Raw genomic sequence first — 21,298 nt, 5'->3', positions numbered from 1 at the left:
TTTCAAACTCTCGTTTCGCACAAAGGAATCTATAAATACGAAAATTACTTACTAAAGATATAAAGGAAGCAAATTAGTTAACTTATAAAATAATGAAATGTATCGATTTAAGGATGTCTTAAGCATGGAGACTATACGGTCAAATATGCACCAACTAGTACAAACACGTTCACATATATTTTGAACAAAACTCACAATGAATTTGTTTAAAGTATCTTCATACATGCTTAAAATAAAAATTAGAAAGTAAATACATTTGTACAACCGCTATTCAAACATCATCAAATATTAAACAAAATTGCATGACCAAAGAATATGAATGTTTGACAAGTATAGAAGAGGAGATTGTTTGCTAAGAAAATGGACCAATATTTATCATCGAAACTACAATCATCATTAAGGTTGTTTCTACGATTGCGGGATCTACAACCATCAAAGAAGTTGTTTCCACAACTGTATAAACTCTGATCTCACCTTCACTTTCATATTGTTCCGCAAGTACAACTACACCATAAATTTCAGAAATAACGGTGAGTATTGTGGTTAATGGAGAGTTGTGTGTGGATGTGCAAGCAAAAATCACATGCCTCATCAAACACTTCAAGGTTATTAATCTTCATCTGATTCAGACGAATACCCTCTTCTTTATGTAGATCTTTTTATTTTTGCATATGTCCAAAAATAATTATGAAACCAGCCAGTCAAACTTGCCAAAAATGTCTAAAAGATAATGTTGTCTATTTTTCAAGTTGCTATCGGTTGTTATGTAGGACGCAGAAGTCACGGGCATGGACGTCGGCCGATATGATGTGGATGTCGTGGTTGAACCTTTCTTTTGTTAAACCGAGATAACTTTTCAATACAAGACTGTCACAAACTATATGTAAGTCATGTTTATAAATTTTAATCAAAAGTATACTAAACTGTGGTAAAACAGTTTTAAGAAAATTATAGGTCCCAATTTGTATACATGCTTCAAATTATCTAAAATGTTGTTAAAATTCGATCTACCGGGTCATGTTCGACCGTTCCATTTGCAGGCTATATAATACTCACCAAAATTATGTTAATTGACATAATTTTTCTAGAACATTTTTGCTGTAAGAGATATTAAATTTTCTTACACATACAAAGTTATTTTTAAGGGAAAATAAAACATGTAAAGCTATATTTAGTTAATTACAAAGAAGATTTTTTCCATCTTTTAATAAACACTAGGGTAAGACAGATCATATACTAGAAACACATGTCAATACAATGCATCTAAAGGCCTGGAAATTTTATCTTAGTTTCTTTTCAAATAGAAAAAATAACTAATTTGACTATTTATTACCATTTAAGATTACATAAATAATACATACAGATAAATTTCATAACTCCAACATAAATTTCAACACAACTATAAAATACAATCATATAAGATCTACTTTACAACTAAGCACACAACAAACCATTTTCTTCAATAAATAGAAAAGTGGATTTTTTTATTGAATTTAAAAGTATAGTTCATTTCTATTATACAGTTTTGATCTAATATAAATGATAATAATTGATTATTTTTTTGACAACTGTATCATTTTCTCTTCAACCTCTACTTGCACCGTGAATCTCGCTCTCAATTATCTAGTTTGTTCTATTGTATTATTTAAATGTATCACATAAACTTTTATCTAAAAATATAAAGCCAGTAAACTAAAAAGAAAAGAAAAAACCATTTTTAGAGTTAGATAAAAAGTTTAAAACAAAAAACACTAAAACCAAAACGGTGTCGTAACAGCGACTTATCCTTTTTCGCCACATGGCTTCGTTGGATACATAAAAGCGATAGAGACGCATCTCTGAGTCAGAAGCGAGCCAGCGAGAGAGAGAGAGCGAGTCACAAAAATTCGAATTTTAAGCCGCCGTGTGAGACGGCGTAATGGCTGGTGGAGCTATCACTCCCGATTCTCTCATCGGTCTTATTGCTGAAATCAATGAGATTCCGGGGAATTTTGGTTTGTTTAAGAAGGATTGTTCCGATCTCGCGCGACGAGTCGGTCTCCTGACGCATTTGATTGAGGAAATCAGGGATTCTTCTCCGCCGTCGGAATCTGATGCTTCTTCTTCGTTGAATTCTCATGAATGTGATTGGTGGTCTGATCTTGTGGTGGGACTTCAAGCCGCGAAGCGTCTTTTGTCTTCAGCTACTAGTTTCCAAGCTCGCGAGTCCTCTGTAAGCATTCTAAACCATTCTCAACGATTGAAAATGGATTTGTGATTTCACGAAGATTTGGTCTCGCCATGGCAGGAACGTAATTTATAGGAAGAATTTGTTTTTAGTTTTTTTAGATTGGAAGATACTATTGTTGACATTTGTGTAGTGAAGAGCATTATTAATATATACATGAGGAGCTCTCTAAACTTTGATGTGTGATTTTGATTGAAGGATGGGGCAGCCAAGAGGATCTCATTCCAGTTCCAATGTGTTACATGGAAGCTGGAGAAAGCATTAGGTGATTTGACATATGATAGATATGATATCTCTGACGAAGTCCGTGAACAGGTAAAAGTTTGTTCATTATGTAGAATGTATGAAGATTTGGTTTTCCTATCCATGGAGGTGTTTCTAAGGGTTTTTTTTTGCTTGTGATTAGGTGGAACTAGCAAGATTACAGTTAAGAAGAGCAATGCAGAGATATGGATCGTTAAATTCGAAGAAGTTCTCGAGTGGTTTATCTGAGCCAATGGAGAAAGATGCCTCAAGTAATAGAAAAGTTATTGAAAAGTTGGAGAGTATTCCAGAGACAGTGCATTCTTTATCAGATGAGAAGAAATTTGAATCACCCCCTCCTTGGAAGAGCTCTTCAGTATCATTGGCCTTCTTTTTATCAAAGGATGGTGATGATGAGAGATTAGAGAAAGCAGTTACCGAGAACAGCGATGACTCACAGAAATCGGATAATCTCACGATTCCAGAGGACTTTCTTTGTCCAATCTCTCTGGAACTGATGAAGGATCCTGCTATTGTTTCCACAGGACAGGTCTGGTTTAAAAAATCAAATCTTTATATAGTGCTAACGTATGGTTGTTGATTTGAAACCTTAACAATGATCTTCTCTCTTCGTTGGCAGACATACGAGAGGTCGTTCATTCAGAGATGGATAGACTGTGGAAATCTGAGCTGCCCAAAGACACAGCAGAAACTTGAAAACTTTACTCTTACTCCAAACTATGTCCTCAGAAGCCTGATATCTCAGTGGTGCACTAAGCACAACATTGAGCAACCAGGTGGTTACATGAACGGTAGGACCAAAAACAGTGATGGGTCTTTCCGTGATCTAAGTGGAGATATGTCAGCGATCCGAGCATTGGTTTGTAAACTCTCTAGCCAATCAATCGAAGACCGCAGGACTGCGGTTTCTGAAATCCGCTCTCTGTCAAAAAGAAGCACAGACAACCGAATTCTGATTGCAGAGGCAGGAGCCATCCCTGTTTTGGTCAAGCTTTTGACCTCAGATGGTGACACTGAAACGCAGGAAAATGCTGTCACTTGCATTCTTAACCTCTCCATATACGAACACAACAAAGAACTGATCATGCTTGCAGGAGCAGTCACATCTATAGTGCTAGTCCTCCGAGCTGGAAGCATGGAAGCTAGAGAAAACGCTGCAGCTACTCTCTTTAGTCTTTCGTTAGCTGATGAGAACAAGATCATTATAGGCGCATCAGGTGCGATAATGGCCTTAGTGGATCTGCTTCAATATGGAAGCGTCAGAGGGAAGAAAGACGCAGCTACGGCTCTGTTCAACTTGTGTATTTACCAGGGAAACAAAGGCAGAGCAGTTAGAGCCGGTATAGTAAAGCCATTGGTGAAAATGCTGACAGACTCCTCGAGCGAGAGGATGGCTGATGAAGCCTTGACCATACTCTCGGTTCTAGCTAGTAACCAAGTCGCGAAAACTGCGATTTTGAGAGCCAACGCAATACCACCTTTGATAGATTGTCTCCAGAAGGATCAACCGCGAAACCGAGAGAACGCAGCTGCGATACTACTGTGTCTTTGCAAGAGAGATACTGAAAAACTGATCTCCATTGGTAGACTTGGAGCTGTTGTTCCATTGATGGAACTATCAAGAGACGGTACAGAGAGAGCTAAACGAAAAGCTAATTCTTTACTAGAGCTTCTCCGTAAATCATCCCGAAAATTAGGTTCACTCTAAATAGCCCTTAACATGAATTAATTTAGTTTTGCTGGCTATTGATCTGTTTATTATGTCCTGTATCTTATTGAGTTTTTGGAAGACTAATTTAATTTCCATTTGAGGAGAAGGTGGAGTCAAAAGAGTTAACGAGAATCGAACTCTTTGACTCATCTTTGTATTGATTTGTTAATTTTGTTAAAAAAAATGTTTCATATGATTTGATAAAGGTCGTGTGTTGTTACTGTTCCTAGAAAGAGAAATCAAATCAGCTTTTTGTTTTCAAATTCGTTAAAAGTCAATCTCTTCACGTGTCTTTGAGAAAAAATGTTTCGACAACGTAGTTTTCCAGATTAATCGGAGCGATTAACGCAAGTGTCATTTTCTCAGAAAACATTGGTCTCAAAACTTCCAAAATCACATAGTACAAAATATACTATGGTCGAAGTGAAGAACAGTACACATTTTCCATTTCTATTTATAAAATTAAGCATAAATTTTGGGTTGTTATTGGTCTTTTCAAGATTGATAGTGAAATGCGACGTAACTTTTGTCTTCTCATTGTTTTAATAATTTTCAAGATTTTGGCATTTTGTTGACCAAGAAATGGTTCACTATCATCAGCAACCAACCATAAATCAAATCCAAAATCTATAATGATCTGATCTAACACAACACCCACCTTGAACTACTGAGCTCTTAATAGACACCAACCTACAAAGTTTTTTCATCTCATTTGTGAACCTAAAAGATACTAACATTTTACACAACATCATTCACCAAAATGGGAAATAGCTTGGGAACCAAGAAAACAGCGACAATCATGAACATCAATGGCGAGAGTTTCAAACTGAAAACGCCTGTGGAAGCTGGTACAGTGGTTAAAGATTTTCCAGGCCACGTTCTCTTGGAATCCGAAGCAGTGAAGCGTTTAGGAATCAGAGCAAAGCCCTTGGAGCCTCACCAAAACTTGGAATCCAAAAGGATTTACTTCATGGTTGAACTTCCAAGGTATTATATTCCTCAATTTTCTACTTAGTTTTAGGTATCAAAGTTAGAATCTTTTTGAGTAAATCATTTAAAACCCATGTGACAGAACATGGAAAGAGAGAACTCCAAGAAGGGTTCGGTCGGGAATCCAGATGAGTGCGAAGGAGAGATTAGAGAATCTGAAGCTGTCTCGTAGATCATCATCTGATCTCTCGGTAATGAAGAAGAAGACAGAGGTTAATGATGAAGAGAGAGAAGTGAGTAGCGTGAAGTTGAAGTTACCAAAGTGGAAAATTGAGAAACTGAGGAAAGAGAGTGAGAGTGGCTCTGATTTCTCCAACAAGATCACACAACTTTGTCTCCTTCACATACCAAGTGGTTTGATTCATCAAAGACAACATTTGCTTCGTAATGGAGGAAGAAACTTTGGGATTGAAGAAAAAGAAGAAGGTGCCAAAATCACATGAGGTGATCAATACTTTTGAAGGGCTTTGATCCTATTTTATTTTTGTTGAAACATCGATCCGTTTCTCAAGCCACGTTTCTCGCTTCTTTAATTACACTAGGAAACAAATGTACTCCAACTTGTGTTACTAATGTCACAACTTACATCTTCTTCTAGTCTATTCTAAATCAAGAAAAAAAAATATACAAACTAACAACAAGTGGAAGAATAACTTGTGTCATTCAGATAATCTTTGAATATTTTATTTTTTAAAGTCTTCTTTGATCATTTTGGTTGCAGAAAAGGGTTAGATTTCTTGAAAAGAGCAAAGCAGAAGACCTGTGATTTTCAGTGTTTTCCTCCATCTTATTCTTATTGTTAGTTTAGTTTAACACAATTCTTAAGAGGAATACTAAGACGAAAGAGAAACAGAAAGAGATATGAGAAAAAGGCAAATCATTAGTATTCTTTTTCTTTAAATTTGGGGGGCTTTAGTTTGGCCGATAATTACAATATACAATTCTCCAGAACTCAGAGAAACCAACACACCAAAAAAAAAAAAAAGATAAATCAATCAGTCAGGTTCGAACCTGTATTATATTATATGTGTCTGTTAACCAATTTCCCTTTTTATTTGAGAAGAACAAATTGGAATCAGTGAACAAAAGAATGATGAAAAATGGTTTCTTTTCTTTCACTCAAGAGGTCCATGGCTCAGGAACAGTGAGAAAATAAGTGGTCATGGCCTTTCTAAACCTCCTCTTGTACTGTTTTGGTGAGACTATAGTTGGAGAAGCATTCTTGGGTCCACCCAAAATGCCTGAAGCTTTAACCCAAGTCTCTAGGTGCTTGTCCCATGTGTACTGTCTCATGAAGTCGATGATCCCGAGAACTAGTTCTTTCCGCTCTTCGTCGAATCCAACCAGCAATGAGTAGTCCATTACATCCACAGACTAACCACAAGAGGATAATGGGGAAACAGATTAATCAAAACACTTAAGAACAAAATATGAATTGGGGGTAATGAAAACACTTACAGCCAAGAAATTGGTGTCGTTCCATATCGCTCTTTCCAAGCTTCTCTTGGCCTTGCTTCCTAGGAATATCGGTTCTGTGCGCAGTGTCTCTAGCAGATTCATGTCTAACAAAACTTTGTCTGCTCCGGATGTGTTTGGATTGTACCTTGACCGTGCAGATCCCTTGAGATCATAGATCCTAGATATTCTTCTGTTGTAGAAGAGATTCTCCATCACCATCAAATCCATCTTTGTCTCTTTTCCACCTTTCGGATGTTTAATTGAGACCTACAACAAATATCATTCCAAATCAATCATTCACATGCTCACTTATTTCATTTCAGAGTCCTACAAGTTCACATTCCCTCCTATATTGTCACTAACCTGGTAGATACCGAGAATCTTAGCAAGACAAGTAGGGCTCCCGGAACTGAGTGATTCCTTCAAATATTTGAAGTACTCAGGTGCAAAATCCTCGAAAGAATCCAGCTCGGTTTTGACGACTTGTTTTATGATGAACCTCTCGTCCAATGACTTGGCAAAGTAAACATTGCTTTTCCCTCCCTGTGCAGACCATCTCTGACAACGGCTCAAGGATCTCACAAAGTCCACTTCACTCGGACAGCAAGTCTTTCTCAGAGTGTCAAACTGCGTTGCAAAATAACACGTCACAGAGAACTTCACTTTACCTTCAGTGGCAGTAGAGGAAGAAGAAGCGCGGTCGCTGAAAGAAATGGTCAAATGCGGAGACTTTCTATCGTCTTGAGAAGATCCATACACCGCGTGTTGAATGTAATCAACATCCATCGACAGAGAACGCCAAGTCGAGAAGGCGGAAGGTTCAGACTCTCTGTTATTCAAATTGCTGCTACTACTACTAGAAGCAAGACCTTTGTTAACGATCCACTCCTTATATTCCTTTGAATTGATAGCATATGATACAACACTAGCTGGATCATCATCGTATACAGGAACCACGATATCGTTAAGGCCCCGTTGAGGAATCAACATCCGTGCCCCATCAGCCATTTGAGATGCAGAAGAGATGTATGTTGGCGCTGAACCAACAATCAGATCCAATTTCTGTACTTCCAGTGGCAACATCTGTGAGTAAGTCCTCATCACATTTGAAACAGGGTCCCTCACCATATTCCTATACTCGCCAGAAGCGTGGAAAGATCTGAGGGTCGAGAGATACAAAGAAGATGGTGGCAAACCTTTTTGGATACGTTCTTGAAACCGTATCGCTGAATCAAAAGACTGGACTCGAATTGGCCTGGCAAGCCTCCGGAGAGAAGAATTAACAGCTGAAAAGCCTTCCGTCTCAGCAATAGTCTCGGCTTTCTCTAGATTTTGAAACGAGCCCAACCACGCCGAATCTATCCTCTCAGATAGAGAAGTGCCAGGGGAGGGAATGTTTTCCGGATCTTTGTTATCACCATTAGCTTCTGAATCAGTATGGGATTGTTCATCCCTCTCATCTGAACCTTCCTGCATTCTACGGTCAATCTTTGGAGGATCATGCATCTCTGGATTCCGAGGAGCATTGTCATCACCAGTTTTAAAGACTGATGCTTTCTTGAGTTGAGAGTTTAACAAGTAAAGCTGATGATCCCAAGCATGAGCACCAATCATGAGTGCTCGTCTCAATCGATTCAGCTCTAGGATATCCAAACTTCCCTGAATTTGCAGATTCTCCTCAAAAATAGGTTGCAGTGCATCCTGTTCACGATGAGGAATATTCCATCAAATACATATTCAACAAGCATCATCAAGATTTCAGAAACAGAAGAAGCTTACATCGTATTCATCTTTTTCTTTCACAAGTTGATCTATTAATCCGATGATGCGACTATGTAGATCACATGCTTCAGATTGTTCAGGTTCAAGCAAACTGCTTTTTTCTTCCATGCGGTTGAGCATATCAGATATCTCCGTATACATAGTCCTCATTTTACCAACAAGCTGTAAAATGCAAACAGAGAAGTATTTGAGTTTTAGCATTTACATATCCAAAACCTGAAGCAAAAGAGCCTTAAGTTTTTCTTAAAATCTACCTCAGCTGCCTCTGTTCGTATCCACTCCTGTTGAGGATGGCTATTGAACTCAAGCATCGACGGTGGGAGGAGTACAGTAAGTATATTGATGGGAGAATATCTAAAGAATGCCACCATGTTACCAAATCTACAAAACAAATCATAATATTATTAGTGTAACAGCATTGAGATAACTGTAAGAGAATGATATTATACAGCCTGCGTTTACCCATAGAATCGAAGGCAGTCTCTTTGAAGCGAATGACCGCAAGATGCAACACGATTCGCAGTTGCATGATTCGAAAAGCTAAGTTCCAGAAACTTTCCAAAAGACAATCCCCATGCTGCATCAGACATAACTACTCTACGAGTAGCAGGTGGGACTCCATCTACATGTGCACATCTTAAGCAACGATGCCACATCCATATCTTCCCATCTTGTTCACCAGGAAGCTTCATGGAAGGGAGACGTCTAACATTGATAGTAAGGTTTCCATTCTGATGAGAATAGCAGAGTACATGCGCATCAACCAGCTCCTTACAGGATCTACAACTAGAAGTCTGTCCAGAAATGGAACAGAAAGGCATTAGACTTCAAAATTTAAGAAAGATGAAAAAGTGGATTAACTAACTTTATAGATGAAAGAGCTACCTTATCGAAAAGATCATCTTTCAAATATCTTCCGAGAGGTTTATCAAAGGATCCATAGAACTTAATCCGCAAGAGTCGTGAACGTTCACATACTGATTCTTTCAAAACACAACGGCTTGAAAATGAGACCAATATGCTCTGATGAGAGTCCGCAGCAGAGAAATACTCACTAGAGACATCATCTTCATAGAAGCTCTCATGTTGTGGCAAATCTTGGGGGTTCACTAATTGGTTCTCTTCTTCACCTCTGCCGTTATCTTCTTCACCACTCGGCTGTTGAGTCGGCGTTTCAGGAATTTCACTACTTAAGCACAAAGTGGGTTCATGCAAATCATTTAACTGATTCGAAGAATATGATCTTGTTACCAAATTATTGGCAAAATCTCCATTCAGGGTATCAGATTGTTCAGTCTCAACTTCAGAAGACGGTGGGAATATCTGAGTAGGATCAAAATCCTCACACAATGATTCACAAACTTCATGCTCAGGCATAGGAGCCGTATGTTCATCTTCATGTGCAGCTGTTTCAAGCAAAGCTTGACTATCTGTTTCTGTAGGAGATTGAGTTATTAAGGAAATGCCTTCATCAATTATCCTCCTTTGTGATGCAGTCCGCACCATCCCTGGTTGCTTCAGTCTAATTTTAGGCAGAGAAGCACCTTCATCCGCAAGGAATGAAGTCTCCAACGATAAGTGATAAGCTGCAAATACAGCGTACTGAATAACATGTTTAACCTTCTTTAGCTCCTCACGACAACTTCCCCGAAGCACAACCTGCACAAGTTTCAGAAAAGTCAGTAAGGAAGTTAATAAATTTAAGATAGCAGACTTCTTAGCTACAAAGGTTCAAGCTATGCAAAACAAGAACTGTGAAACCAATAAAGGAGCATACCGTGCAACCTAGGCGCCTAGGACACCCTTCAAAGTACATCAATGTCCTTGATGGTTTTCTGTTTGACTGATTGCCAGCTTCATGTTGCTCCAACACTCTCTCAGTCCGGAACAGCTCACAGTGACCCAATCGAGCAGTACTAATACTATCTAGTGAGGGGCAAAGAACAGCACCAGTGCAACGGGCTATACGGTCCAGCAATGACCTTTTCACATTGAGCACCAATGAAATTTCCTTCTCTAGAAGGTATTGCTGGGCATATGAAGATGCACTTTTCTCTACCAGCAGAACATTAGGACGAAGGGACTCTATTTTTGCTATTATCGCCTTCATATGTTCATTTTCCTGTCCAACACACATAATTCAGTTGTTCAGTTTGTTAATCAGAGATTTTATGCAGCCATCATAAAGAAACAGTAACACACCAACCTGTTGAAGCAACGTGTTAAAGGATGCTAATTGGCCTGCAACTCTCTGATACTCAAGAGAACCAGCTAAAAGCATCACCCTTGGATTTTTGTACTGCGATATCATTCGCTTGTGCGTAATGTTCTTGCTACACACTATTCCCCTGATGAGAATGCTGCAGAAACAAGGTATTCATTTAGTAACTATCACCCAAATTAGTAATCATCAGTCAGAGGACGATTTAAACAAGGTTTCAACAACTAGTTATACCTCTCATTTTGATTTCCAGATGCTACACATTTTATTTTTACATAATTCCCGGGATCCATACTGCCGCCTGCACGAGTATCCGGCTTTACAAAATTTGCAGCTTGCCACGCTAAAGCAGTGACAATATCCAGCCACTCCCCGGCACTGCCATCATCAGATGGACTAAGCTCCTCCCCACGTAATAGCTCTGCAACAAGAGCTCGGAAGTGGTCATGCACCACGGTTCGAAGAGGTTCATTGCTGTTTTCTCCCAATTTCTCTTTGGTAGGAATGTGGCTAGAAAAGCTACTACTCAATGAAAACTCGGTAGCAGAGTCCCCAATATCGTCATCTTCGTCATCATAATGAAAGTAATTACTCTCAGCATCATCATTCTCATCTTCCGGTGGTGGAGGATACCAGATGCGGCCGTTGTTCTCAAAATCCAACGGCTGTTGCAACTTATCCTCTTCCTCCTCGTGATCTTCCTGTTCCAATACCCCCTGACCTGGCTTAACTAAATTATCAGCCAAGAGTTGTTCTTGATGATTATCAAAAGAACAAACAGTAGGGCTTCTTAGGTCTTTCGCGTGCTGTACAAAGCGCCCAAGAGGACTAAAATTGTTCCTTAATGGACTGTCGTGAGGACTGGACCCAGCAGAAGATTTACAACTAAAAAGCTCATGTCTAGCACTAACACTACCCGACTCTATATCTGAACTGTCCTGATAGTTATCACTCGAAGGGCTTAACAACTGTTTACCACAATATCTAGCCTCTTCTTCCTCTCCCCTGCAAACACAAATCATTCACTTACTCCAACATGTTTAAAGACTCATAATTGAACATAAAAATTGAATCTTTTTCACACATAATTGAATGTAAAAATCGAAACTTTACCTGCTAGGATAGCAACGAATAGAAGCCATGTTCCTACAATCACGGATTTCAAGACTCGAGGCAAGACTCTCGCTTTCGGTAGCAAGAGAAGAAGGCGGATCAGGGCTATCCCGAGGATGAACCTTATCATAGCTCTTAACCCTTAACTCACGAACCTCAGCATCACATTCTCTACACAACTTCATCTTGCTCTCTTCTGTATCAGAACAACTCTTGCACCAACAAGAACCACAACTAAGACAACAATATCCTTGTTCCACCTTTGTTCCACAGTCATGACACATTTTGGAAACGATAGGCATAATTCCAAAGTCTTGTTTAGATGAAGACAACAAGAACAAAGAATCACTTGAATCCGAAGTTATCCAAGACCTAACCTTATCAATTAGATCTAGCAGTGAACCATCAGGTATTCCCATAAACAATCAAAATATTTACTTTAAAACAAATCTCTCCTTCTCTCTATATTTTTCTTTTTGTAATAATAAAAAAAAAAACCTCCCACAACAAAAATGGTGGGTAGATTTGGATGAGAAAACAGATTCTTTTTCTTTTTTTCTTCTTTTTTTAACTTTAGAACAAAAAACAAAGTCCTACATCAAATCCAAAGGTCTTCAGACTCTAACTAGAAACCCTAGATCAAATCAAAACCCCCCAAAATCAAAGTATTAGCCAATCTTTAAAAGAACCAAGAAACAGATCCAATACCAAACAACCCAAGAAAAAAAAAAAGACTTTGGACGATTCTTGACTTACCCAACAAGAGTGAAATTGAAGAAGAAGAAAGAAGAAGAAGAAAAAGGAAAAAAAATTAAAGACTGGGCAGAATGAGAATCAAAAGGAGAAAGAGAAGAAGTACAGAGAAGGTTCCTTTACTAGCTCGCATCTCGAAAACAACTTCCTTCTTCTTCAGAGCTTTTCTCTCTCACTAAATAAAAAAGCACTAATTTTTATTGCTTCTTCTTCTTCTTCTTGCTTGCTTGTTCTGTAATAATTTCTTTATGTTGTGAGCTTTGTTATTACAAGAGAAGAGAGAGAGAGAGATCAAAAAAATGAAATCCAGCTATGGCAAAAGATTTCTAGAGAGAAGCGATTCCTTATACTGCTCCGCCATTAACTGTTCACACCTTTTTCTCTCTCCTCTGTTCCCCTTTACCTTGCCTTTTTTTTCTTTATTTTTTAATTCAACTAGGGTTCTTAGTTTTTTTTAATATATATGGTTTGATAGATAACTTTTGTTTTCCTTAAGTATTTATTTGTTTGAAGAAAAAACATGACAAAGACCTTCAAAGTCTTTTTATTTGACAGGACAGTGACTCCATCTTCAAGCTTCCGTTTTCAATTGGTCACCATTCATCAACGGCGTTATTCTTTTTTTGTGTAACTATTTTGATAAATTTAAATTTATATCCAAAATTCTTTCTCTTTTTCTTTTTGATTCACATTTTTTCCAACAGCAGATATAAACCTATTTAATGAGTATATTATTAATTATAGAAGATCTCATAATATTCCTAAAACTTTAATTTCCACAACAAACATGTGAATCTGATATTGAATGAAAGCATTAATTATTCAAAATATTACATAATCCTTTTACTGTTTAATATTTATAAATAGGAAAACTTAAAATGAAAAGATAACCAAATTTATGACATGTAAATGAAAAAATCAAAATTATAAGCATTAACTAATCAAATTTCTTCATAATTCTTTTACTATAGAAAATATTAAAACGAAAAGATAACCAAATTTATGAATTGTAAATGAAATAATATCGAAATTATGATTAAGTTACGCTTTTGAAATATACATATATAATTGGAGAAGTGAGAAATGATCTAACTTTATGATTGTTTTAATTATAATAGCTTGCATATCAAGATGTATAATAGCTTGCACACAAAAAAAAAAGGAAAAAAAATGTGTTAATACTCTATTGATAGGCTAATTAAAAGCATTTGATTATTTGTGTATCATTAATTAATTTGCAGTATTTTGAATTAAGATTAAACTGCATTGTACGATATATTTTTAAAAGTAACGAAAATATCTATATATAAATAGATATATATTTTTGTTACTATGAAAACCGTATTATATTGTAGTTATCTATATATACATTTTTGTAAACGTTTTTTGAAGATAATGTTGAAGATTTGAGCCATAATTCAACAATTAATTCAAATGGGTGGGTTTTACCCGGTTTAACTCTGTTCGGATCTTGGATAACATGTTTAATTCTGTTCTGATCTTGGATAACATTAATTTTTGGAAAAGTTACCTAAAAACTAATAATTAAAAACGAAAATTAATGATTTAATTACCAAATTTAATATAAACAATATCTCTAAACTAACCATATTTGTTATTTACCTTAACTAATTTCCTAAAATATTTCTACCTAATTTAAACATAAATATATAATTCTTCTTTCACTTTTACTTGATCTTATACTTTATTTATTTTGAATTTATATAAAATATATATAGTTAATAAAATATTATATTTTTTTCTGCATATGATGTAATTTAAATTTTTTAAAACAGACATATATTATTCAACCTATGAAGAAATAATATGTGTACAATGTCCCACATCGCTTAGAAAAATTGGACAATGGTTCAGACCCATATTATAAAAGGACCAAAATGATTCTGATTACGAATGAGCAGGAAGCTTGATTTATCAGGCGTCCAAAATTAAAATAGTTATCCGATTTACTCGGGTTTTTTTATTTTAAAGAATTGAAACTTTAAAATGTTTCAAGAAATTATAAATATTATAACTTTATCAAAAGTTAAATATTATAATTTTAAAAACTTTTTATAAAGTTTATCTTTAAAAAATTCTTTGAATATTTATAATTTTAAAACTTATAAAGTTTTAAAAATTATAAATTGAATTTTAAAGAAATTTAAACATTATAAATATATATAAAATATATTAATATGAGACGATATATATTACAGGAAAAGTCTTAAATATAATCAAGGTCGATATTGTATTTTTTTAAGTTTCAAATTTTATATATAACACTCAAAATATAAAAGATATTAATATGAGACGATATACTGCGAGAGAAATCTTAGATATAACACTCAAAATTCAATGATGAAGTTTGGGTCAATATTAATCTTTTTTGAAGTTTATAATTTTATACATATTTGAAATTTATAATAAAATGACAAATTTGTGTTTAGTTTCATGGGACGGGGTTATATGGTGTGACGGGTTTGAGTGGATTATAACATAGGATGATATGCTACGGAAAAAAAACCTATAATTAACAATTATAATATAATTATATAATCTTAAACACTAAACAAAATTAACAATATTAAAAAAAAAAAACTTAAAACTTTAATTTTTTTAAAACACATTTCGATTCTTTCATAAGATTTCTCTCGCAGTATTACCATGGGTGAAATCTTATAATTGACGGGTTTGAATCGATATTAATATGGGATGGTGTACTACGGGTGATAATTTAGAATTGACTGGTTTGGGTTGATAATAATTTGCGATAGAATTAGGAGTGAAATCCTAGAATTGACGAGCTTGATTCGATATTAATATGGGATGGTGTACTACGGGTGAAATTTTAGAATTGATTGGTTTGGGTTGATAATAATTTGCGATAGAACTAGGAGTGAAATCCTACAATGACAATCAAGTTATTATTATATAATTAAATACTAGCACGGGTGAAATCGTAGAATTGATGGGTTTGATTCGATATTAATATGGGATGGTGTACTACGGGTGAAATCCGAGAAACAACAATCAAAATACAATTATATAATATTAAACATTTAACAAAATAAATAAATACAACTTAAAACTTTAAAATTTGAGTTATAAAATTTCGTCTCGCGGTGAATTATACATTTAAATCAAACAATAGCATAAATTTATTAAATCATTCTACAAAATATTCAATTATTTTTTAATTAATGAAAATATAGACCCGCAATATACCGTGGATTAAAATCTAATACCGTACATATCCGTAGTTAATAATTTAAAACAGTTTATATGGGAAGGTGTATTTATTTTTCTAAAAATGGAATGCGTATTTACTATTTAGGTATTGATTAATTCTCTTCTTTTAAGGCTTAGAAAAGTATAATAAATAAATTAAATTATCAATTAAATTATTTCAATTTTTAATATAAGAAAACTAACGTCCAAAAAAAAACCAAAAAAAAAAAAGAAACAGGAAAAGAAAAGAAGTTTTTAATTTTTGTCACGCGCTTGTGTCGTGACGTGTAAAACATGCCCCGTTGACAAAAAGGGCAATACGAGTAAAGTAGAACCATCCGTTTGTGTAGTATTAGGCTTTTAGGTGGGTCAAGCTCATTAATCTCTCTAACATATCCGTTTATCACTTTATTAGGCCTCCTTTGAAGTCTTAAGTAAACCTAATTTAAAATTTCAACCCCTTTTTTTCCTATTCATCAAAATTAAAATATAAAAACTTGATGTAAATTACTTTATAGTTTCTGAAACACTAGAGCAATACTGTTTTGAATAAGTTGTTTATTAAAACATATTTTATTAGGTGGGTGAGAAGACACCATCACGTTTTTAGTTTTCGGATCTTTGTTTTATTTCTCTTCTTAAAACTTTTCTGTACCTTTATATAAGAATGATTACTGGCTTGAACTTTATATGGTCGACGAGATAAGGTCATTAAACTTAATAATAACTGAGACGGTTGTGAGTTTTGCAATGGTCTTGTGCTTGTGCTTTTTCCCATGTGTGATGTATGCTCGGAGTTCACATAGTCTTAGGACAGTTTTTTATAGATGAAATTGGATCGTTGGATATGATATTGGTTCGGTTAAATTTCATTTTTAGGGATTAGTGAATATATCAGAGAGTATAGTTTAGTTTAGACAAATGTTGTAGCGATGTTTTGATATAGATAAATTACTTAGCACTATTTTTTAGTTTAAATCTTAGTCATTTGGACTGATTCTATACTCAAGTGTTAACACTAGATTATGTGGTTATGTATCTGATTACGAAAGACATTTGCAGGTGATCAGTGGTTACAAAACCTAAGAATTCATTATTCTTCAATCAATTATCAATCTCTAATCATGATTTTTGTAAACCCTTTATAAAATTATTCTCCAATCAATACATTTATGTATCATAGCTTTTTGTGGTACGGATATAAAATTATAAACTTGTTTACAAAAACTGTTTATTCTGTTCAAAATATTACATGGACTTATTCATGGTGGATTATAAACTTATAAAATGATGGAAAAAATATATTTTGTAATTATTATTGTAGATAAACCGCTAAAAAGAGAGCTAATTCTGGTATTTACTTAGTTCAAAATATCTATGTAATTGTTTGCACAACAAAAGTATTAATTATTATTGTTTTACACTTTCGGTTTGACCGTAGTTTAGAAGTTAATGTCGGAAATGGACCTCTAAAATTGATGGCTAATTCGTGGTATTTGATAAAAGTCTGCGTCAAATTCAGGGTGCAAATGGACCCACCTTGCGGTTACCTCTCCAACTCTCCCTTCATCCAATTATCTCTAAGGAGTCACTAATTAAGTATTTGATTATTGATTTTAATTTTGTACTATGTAGTATTTATTTATAAACCGTGCATCATCATGTACAAACCAAATTGCTTACCTGCATAATAAGGTGATGCATGTGTTAACAATAATATGATTTATTTCATTTTATCTGTGGAAGGTGGTTACTCTTACTGCATTCTGAAAGGGCAAAATTCTGTTTACATTCTATCGAAAGCCTAATTAGCTAATTTAGAAACTGAAAATGAAATCGAAATCTTTAATGGAGTGTACATATTTTTATTTAAAATGCAAACCTAATTGTGAAATCCACGAAATTTCAAACACATTTATTTTCTTTAGAAAAAAAAAGAGAGGAGGGGGAAAAATTGCCAGTTTTAATGGGCTGCCATTGTGATATTTTCCTAATGGAACCATTTCTACTTTCATAGCACTAATCTTATTTATTACCAACATGGTCATAGAAGAAAAAAAAAATGAGGCGTGATCTCATGTGATGTTACATTCCACTAGTGCATTGTGCACGAGAGAGAACCGGTCGGACAAAATCTATTACTTTATTCTCTTACCCCAAATACAATGTACATCCAAAGTTAATTATCTTTGAGTATATAAACCATGACCGTTACACAATTGTTGTTTATAGTCTCAAAATCATCTCCACATAGATAATTGAGAAAAACATTAAATACTCTATTTGTGTTCAGTTTGGACGAGAAAATTTTCTAGTCATTTATACCTTATTTCCTTTCTATTAATCATGAACTTGCAAATTTTGAATATTTATAATTTTATGTCATTACCCACATTTTATGTGCTTGTTTTAGTCCATTCAACAATGATTCATGTATCTCACCGTGCATTTCTCTTTTTCCTTTATTTTCTTTAAATGGGAGATTCTTCTCTTTTTCATGTGCGCTAATTATGAAATCTATATATAGTATACATCAAATACATAAGAACAAAAAAGATACTAGTGAAAGAACTTTAGAACGAAAATAAATATAAATTCGAACGGTCATAAAACTACAAGCTTCTTATTTATATAAATACTGTTAACCTTTCTAAAATAATAAGATTTGACAAATCGACAAGCTCTACGTGGAATCTCGTCACTTTGTTGACAATTGACATCCATTCTAATTTATTCTAGTTAATATGGATAGATATGTTACATCATACATGGTATCATTTTAATATATAGCAACTCTAAACATAAAATATTCCAAATTGTTCTGATTTAATTCCATCTTCGTCCATTCCGATAAATGCAAAATCAATGTTGACACTTTTAAAAAAAAAAAAAATCTCAATACAAAAAAAAGTATATAATAAAAATAAGGATGGGAACAAAATGGTATGGGGGATTGGATCGTGTCACGCATTTTAACAGACGTGAATGTAAAGAATGGGATAATTATAAATTCACACCAAATTTCACCCGGTGCATGCTTTTATTGTATGAATGCGTACGTTTATACATTACATAAATTTCTCATAAAGTTATCATAAAATTTAAACTTTATTTAAGGATCTTTAAGAAAAGGAAAAATACAAAAATTGTAACCAGCATAATGACTTGTGAAATTGAATATTGGGCTTAAAGCTTTTATTTGTATGGAATAGAAACGGCAAGAAAAATAGAACAAACAGAATTGAAATTGGAATTGACCAAACGAGGATGGAGGGAAAAAAGTCATTTTTTGGGAAATACATCGATTGACAAAACAGTACGTAGCTATAGGCCCAACGCCTAATCCTGTATAATCCATATAATCCCAAATGTTGACATTTTATTAAATTTATTGATTAGAAAAGACTATCTAGTTACGAAATAAATAAAATGCGTGTTGCACACACATAGTATCATTTATTATAAATGGAAAATGATAATGTAAATGGGACAAATTTCTAAGCAAGTGATATAGTTTTCTTCTATGGCACTCAATATTTATTCTCAAGTCAATTAAAGCTGTTGTTATGTTCGTATCGTATGCAAAAATCCATACGGTCCAACGCGAAGAGTCGATATTTTGACCCAAAACTTCATTTTCAATCTAACTCTGAAGTCAGATCAAGTAACACATTAATTCTTTGCTCTATCGAATGACCTAAAAGCTTTTCAAATTCAGTGGTCTTACTAAGTTTTCTACCTACTCTCTTGTTCGAATCATACAAAATGAAAGTAAGAGATTAGGAATTTTAAGGCCCAAGCATAAAAATGAATGTATAATACACATTGCTATTGGGTTGGTTTTGACCCATTAGCTATAAGGCCCAATAGTTATTATCATTATTCTTGTAGGTCCAAGTCAGCTTGTTTTAGTAGAACCAAATTATAAATTGTAGTCAAAGAAAATAAAATAAAAACTAATTTTGACAACAACAAAAAAAACCCCAAAAAACTAATAAAATTTTGTCAAGAATTCAACATAGAGGATAATGTATAATATGTATTGAATCATCTTTTCAATATGCTTTAGATTATGGCCTTTTCACTTTTTTCTTTTATACTGAAAAGATACACATCGCATTGTCAATAATATTGTATATTGAACTTTGATGATAATTAAACCTGTCAATGGTTATACTTACCAGGAGAATAGGAGATGTACACCATTAACATGAATTTGAATCAAAATTTACAGTCCATTGTAATAAATGTGATAGATAGCATATGTTGAAAAGATTAAAACTCATTGAGTACAACAAAATTTAAATAAGAACTAGTTAGATTTAATACAATAAAGTACAATGAGAAAGAGAACAAAAAAGAAAACCAAAAATATAGGTTGGGTTTCAAGATGACGTGGAAAAGTTATGGAAGTTTGCGCAATTGGTAGGTGGGGAAAACTTGGAGTCTTCAACAACAAGGTTTGGTGGGAATTTGCGGATGGGATTAATTAGTAGTAATGTTTTTACACTGATTAATTAGAACATTTCTATGAATTACATAATTACTTGGTTCAAATTAGTCAGTGCACAGTTTCATCCCTTTTTTGTATAGGAAATTGTGTTTTTTGTTAACTAAACCTGATTTATGTTCGTTATACTAACGCATTCTATCGAATAAATTAATAAAACAAACACACACATACGTAAATAAAACAAAAGCACAGACAACATACCGAAGAAAAAGGATTACGGAAGCACATGAATTAACTCATCTCAGAATTATTGAAGTTCATCATTGTACTATCAGTAACGGCACAACAGTAACATTCCAAATAAAGGTAAAATATGGTACACTGCTTCTCAAAAGGAAATAATAATCGACCACACACACAAAATAAAATAAAACAATATGATTTTTCAAAACACACACACGAAATGTATTACTTTCACGAAACAATGACAATGTTCATCAGTAGTTTTGTGACATCAGTAAAAAGCTAGATATCCATATTCTCTGGTGGAACATATTTGGTTATTTCGGAAATTCGTATAGTGGACTTCGAATTTAAGAGTATAATATGAATTGTCAACATAAGAAATCTAGTTATAACTACGCACATGGGAGGTATCGAATCTTTACTTTTTACAATAGTGAGAGACATTGGTAGGTACGGTACAGTGTGTGTTGTGTATAATATAAAGTGTGTATATACCACACGCACGAAGGCAAGCACACGTACGAGTCACCCGTGAGTCAATAAACCAAAGAGTAATTCGAGTGATTGGGTGACACGTGCAACGTTCTCTACTCCAGATGTTTCATCAAGTTTTGTCGTAAGCCTTCTATTAACTCATAGAGTTAGTTGTGTGGATTCTCCTCCTCTATTATCTTACATCTTCTTCTATAAGTAGCTAGGGTTCCTCCTTCACAAAAATATCTTTTTTTCTTTGGTAACCAATAGAATAATAATATTGGGATGGGTTATATACGGTGGACATCAGAAGATGGAGATGAAGAGTGATTGAATTCGATGCTAGGCTTGACAAAGTGAGCAATCTTATGTGTT

The 21,298-nt window shown here is 34.3% G+C and overlaps 3 protein-coding genes and 1 long non-coding RNA gene across 6 annotated transcripts; 2 read left to right on the top strand and 2 right to left on the bottom strand.

Annotated features, from left to right (window-relative positions):
- Positions 1-409: 409 nt before the first annotated feature.
- Positions 410-828, bottom strand: AT1G09217. Its single transcript, NR_139583.1, has one exon. It is a non-coding gene; the product is annotated as an other RNA (long non-coding RNA).
- Positions 829-1,704: 876 nt separating this feature from the next.
- On the top strand, positions 1,705-4,475 carry AT1G71020 (ARM repeat superfamily protein). 2 transcript variants are annotated; one of them, NM_105771.4, is made up of 4 exons: positions 1,705-2,212; positions 2,426-2,542; positions 2,634-3,020; positions 3,111-4,475. In NM_105771.4, exons 1-4 carry the CDS (start codon positions 1,919-1,921, stop codon positions 4,197-4,199), a joined length of 1,887 nt encoding a protein of 628 aa, NP_177258.3. In that variant the 5' UTR covers positions 1,705-1,918; the 3' UTR covers positions 4,200-4,475. The 2 variants fall into 2 exon arrangements, with proteins under 2 accessions (NP_177258.3, NP_001117582.1); NM_001124110.1 differs by having other exon boundaries at positions 1,849-2,542; positions 3,111-4,427.
- Positions 4,476-4,761: 286 nt separating this feature from the next.
- On the top strand, positions 4,762-6,163 carry AT1G71015 (plastid movement impaired protein). 2 transcript variants are annotated; one of them, NM_001334484.1, is made up of 3 exons: positions 4,762-5,189; positions 5,275-5,636; positions 5,914-6,163. In NM_001334484.1, exons 1-2 carry the CDS (start codon positions 4,963-4,965, stop codon positions 5,633-5,635), a joined length of 588 nt encoding a protein of 195 aa, NP_001321539.1. In that variant the 5' UTR covers positions 4,762-4,962; the 3' UTR covers position 5,636; positions 5,914-6,163. The 2 variants fall into 2 exon arrangements, with proteins under 2 accessions (NP_001321539.1, NP_683488.1); NM_148647.3 differs by lacking the exon at positions 5,914-6,163 and having other exon boundaries at positions 5,275-5,896.
- Positions 6,051-12,976, bottom strand: FAB1C (FORMS APLOID AND BINUCLEATE CELLS 1C). Its single transcript, NM_105770.6, has 11 exons — positions 11,767-12,976; positions 10,888-11,658; positions 10,639-10,792; positions 10,210-10,554; positions 9,318-10,091; positions 8,895-9,226; positions 8,687-8,813; positions 8,430-8,594; positions 7,014-8,351; positions 6,651-6,917; positions 6,051-6,566 (listed from the first exon to the last, which is right to left on the bottom strand). The coding sequence occupies exons 1-11, from the start codon at positions 12,183-12,185 to the stop codon at positions 6,312-6,314; spliced, it is 4,947 nt and encodes a 1,648-aa protein (NP_177257.3). The 5' UTR covers positions 12,186-12,976; the 3' UTR covers positions 6,051-6,311.
- Positions 12,977-21,298: the final 8,322 nt, after the last annotated feature.

This window comes from Arabidopsis thaliana, assembly GCF_000001735.4.
Source record: "Arabidopsis thaliana chromosome 1 sequence".
NCBI classification, from domain to species: Eukaryota; Viridiplantae; Streptophyta; class Magnoliopsida; order Brassicales; family Brassicaceae; genus Arabidopsis; species Arabidopsis thaliana.
Note: the sequence above shows the minus strand (reverse complement) of the source record. Positions and strands in the feature narration are given on the sequence as shown.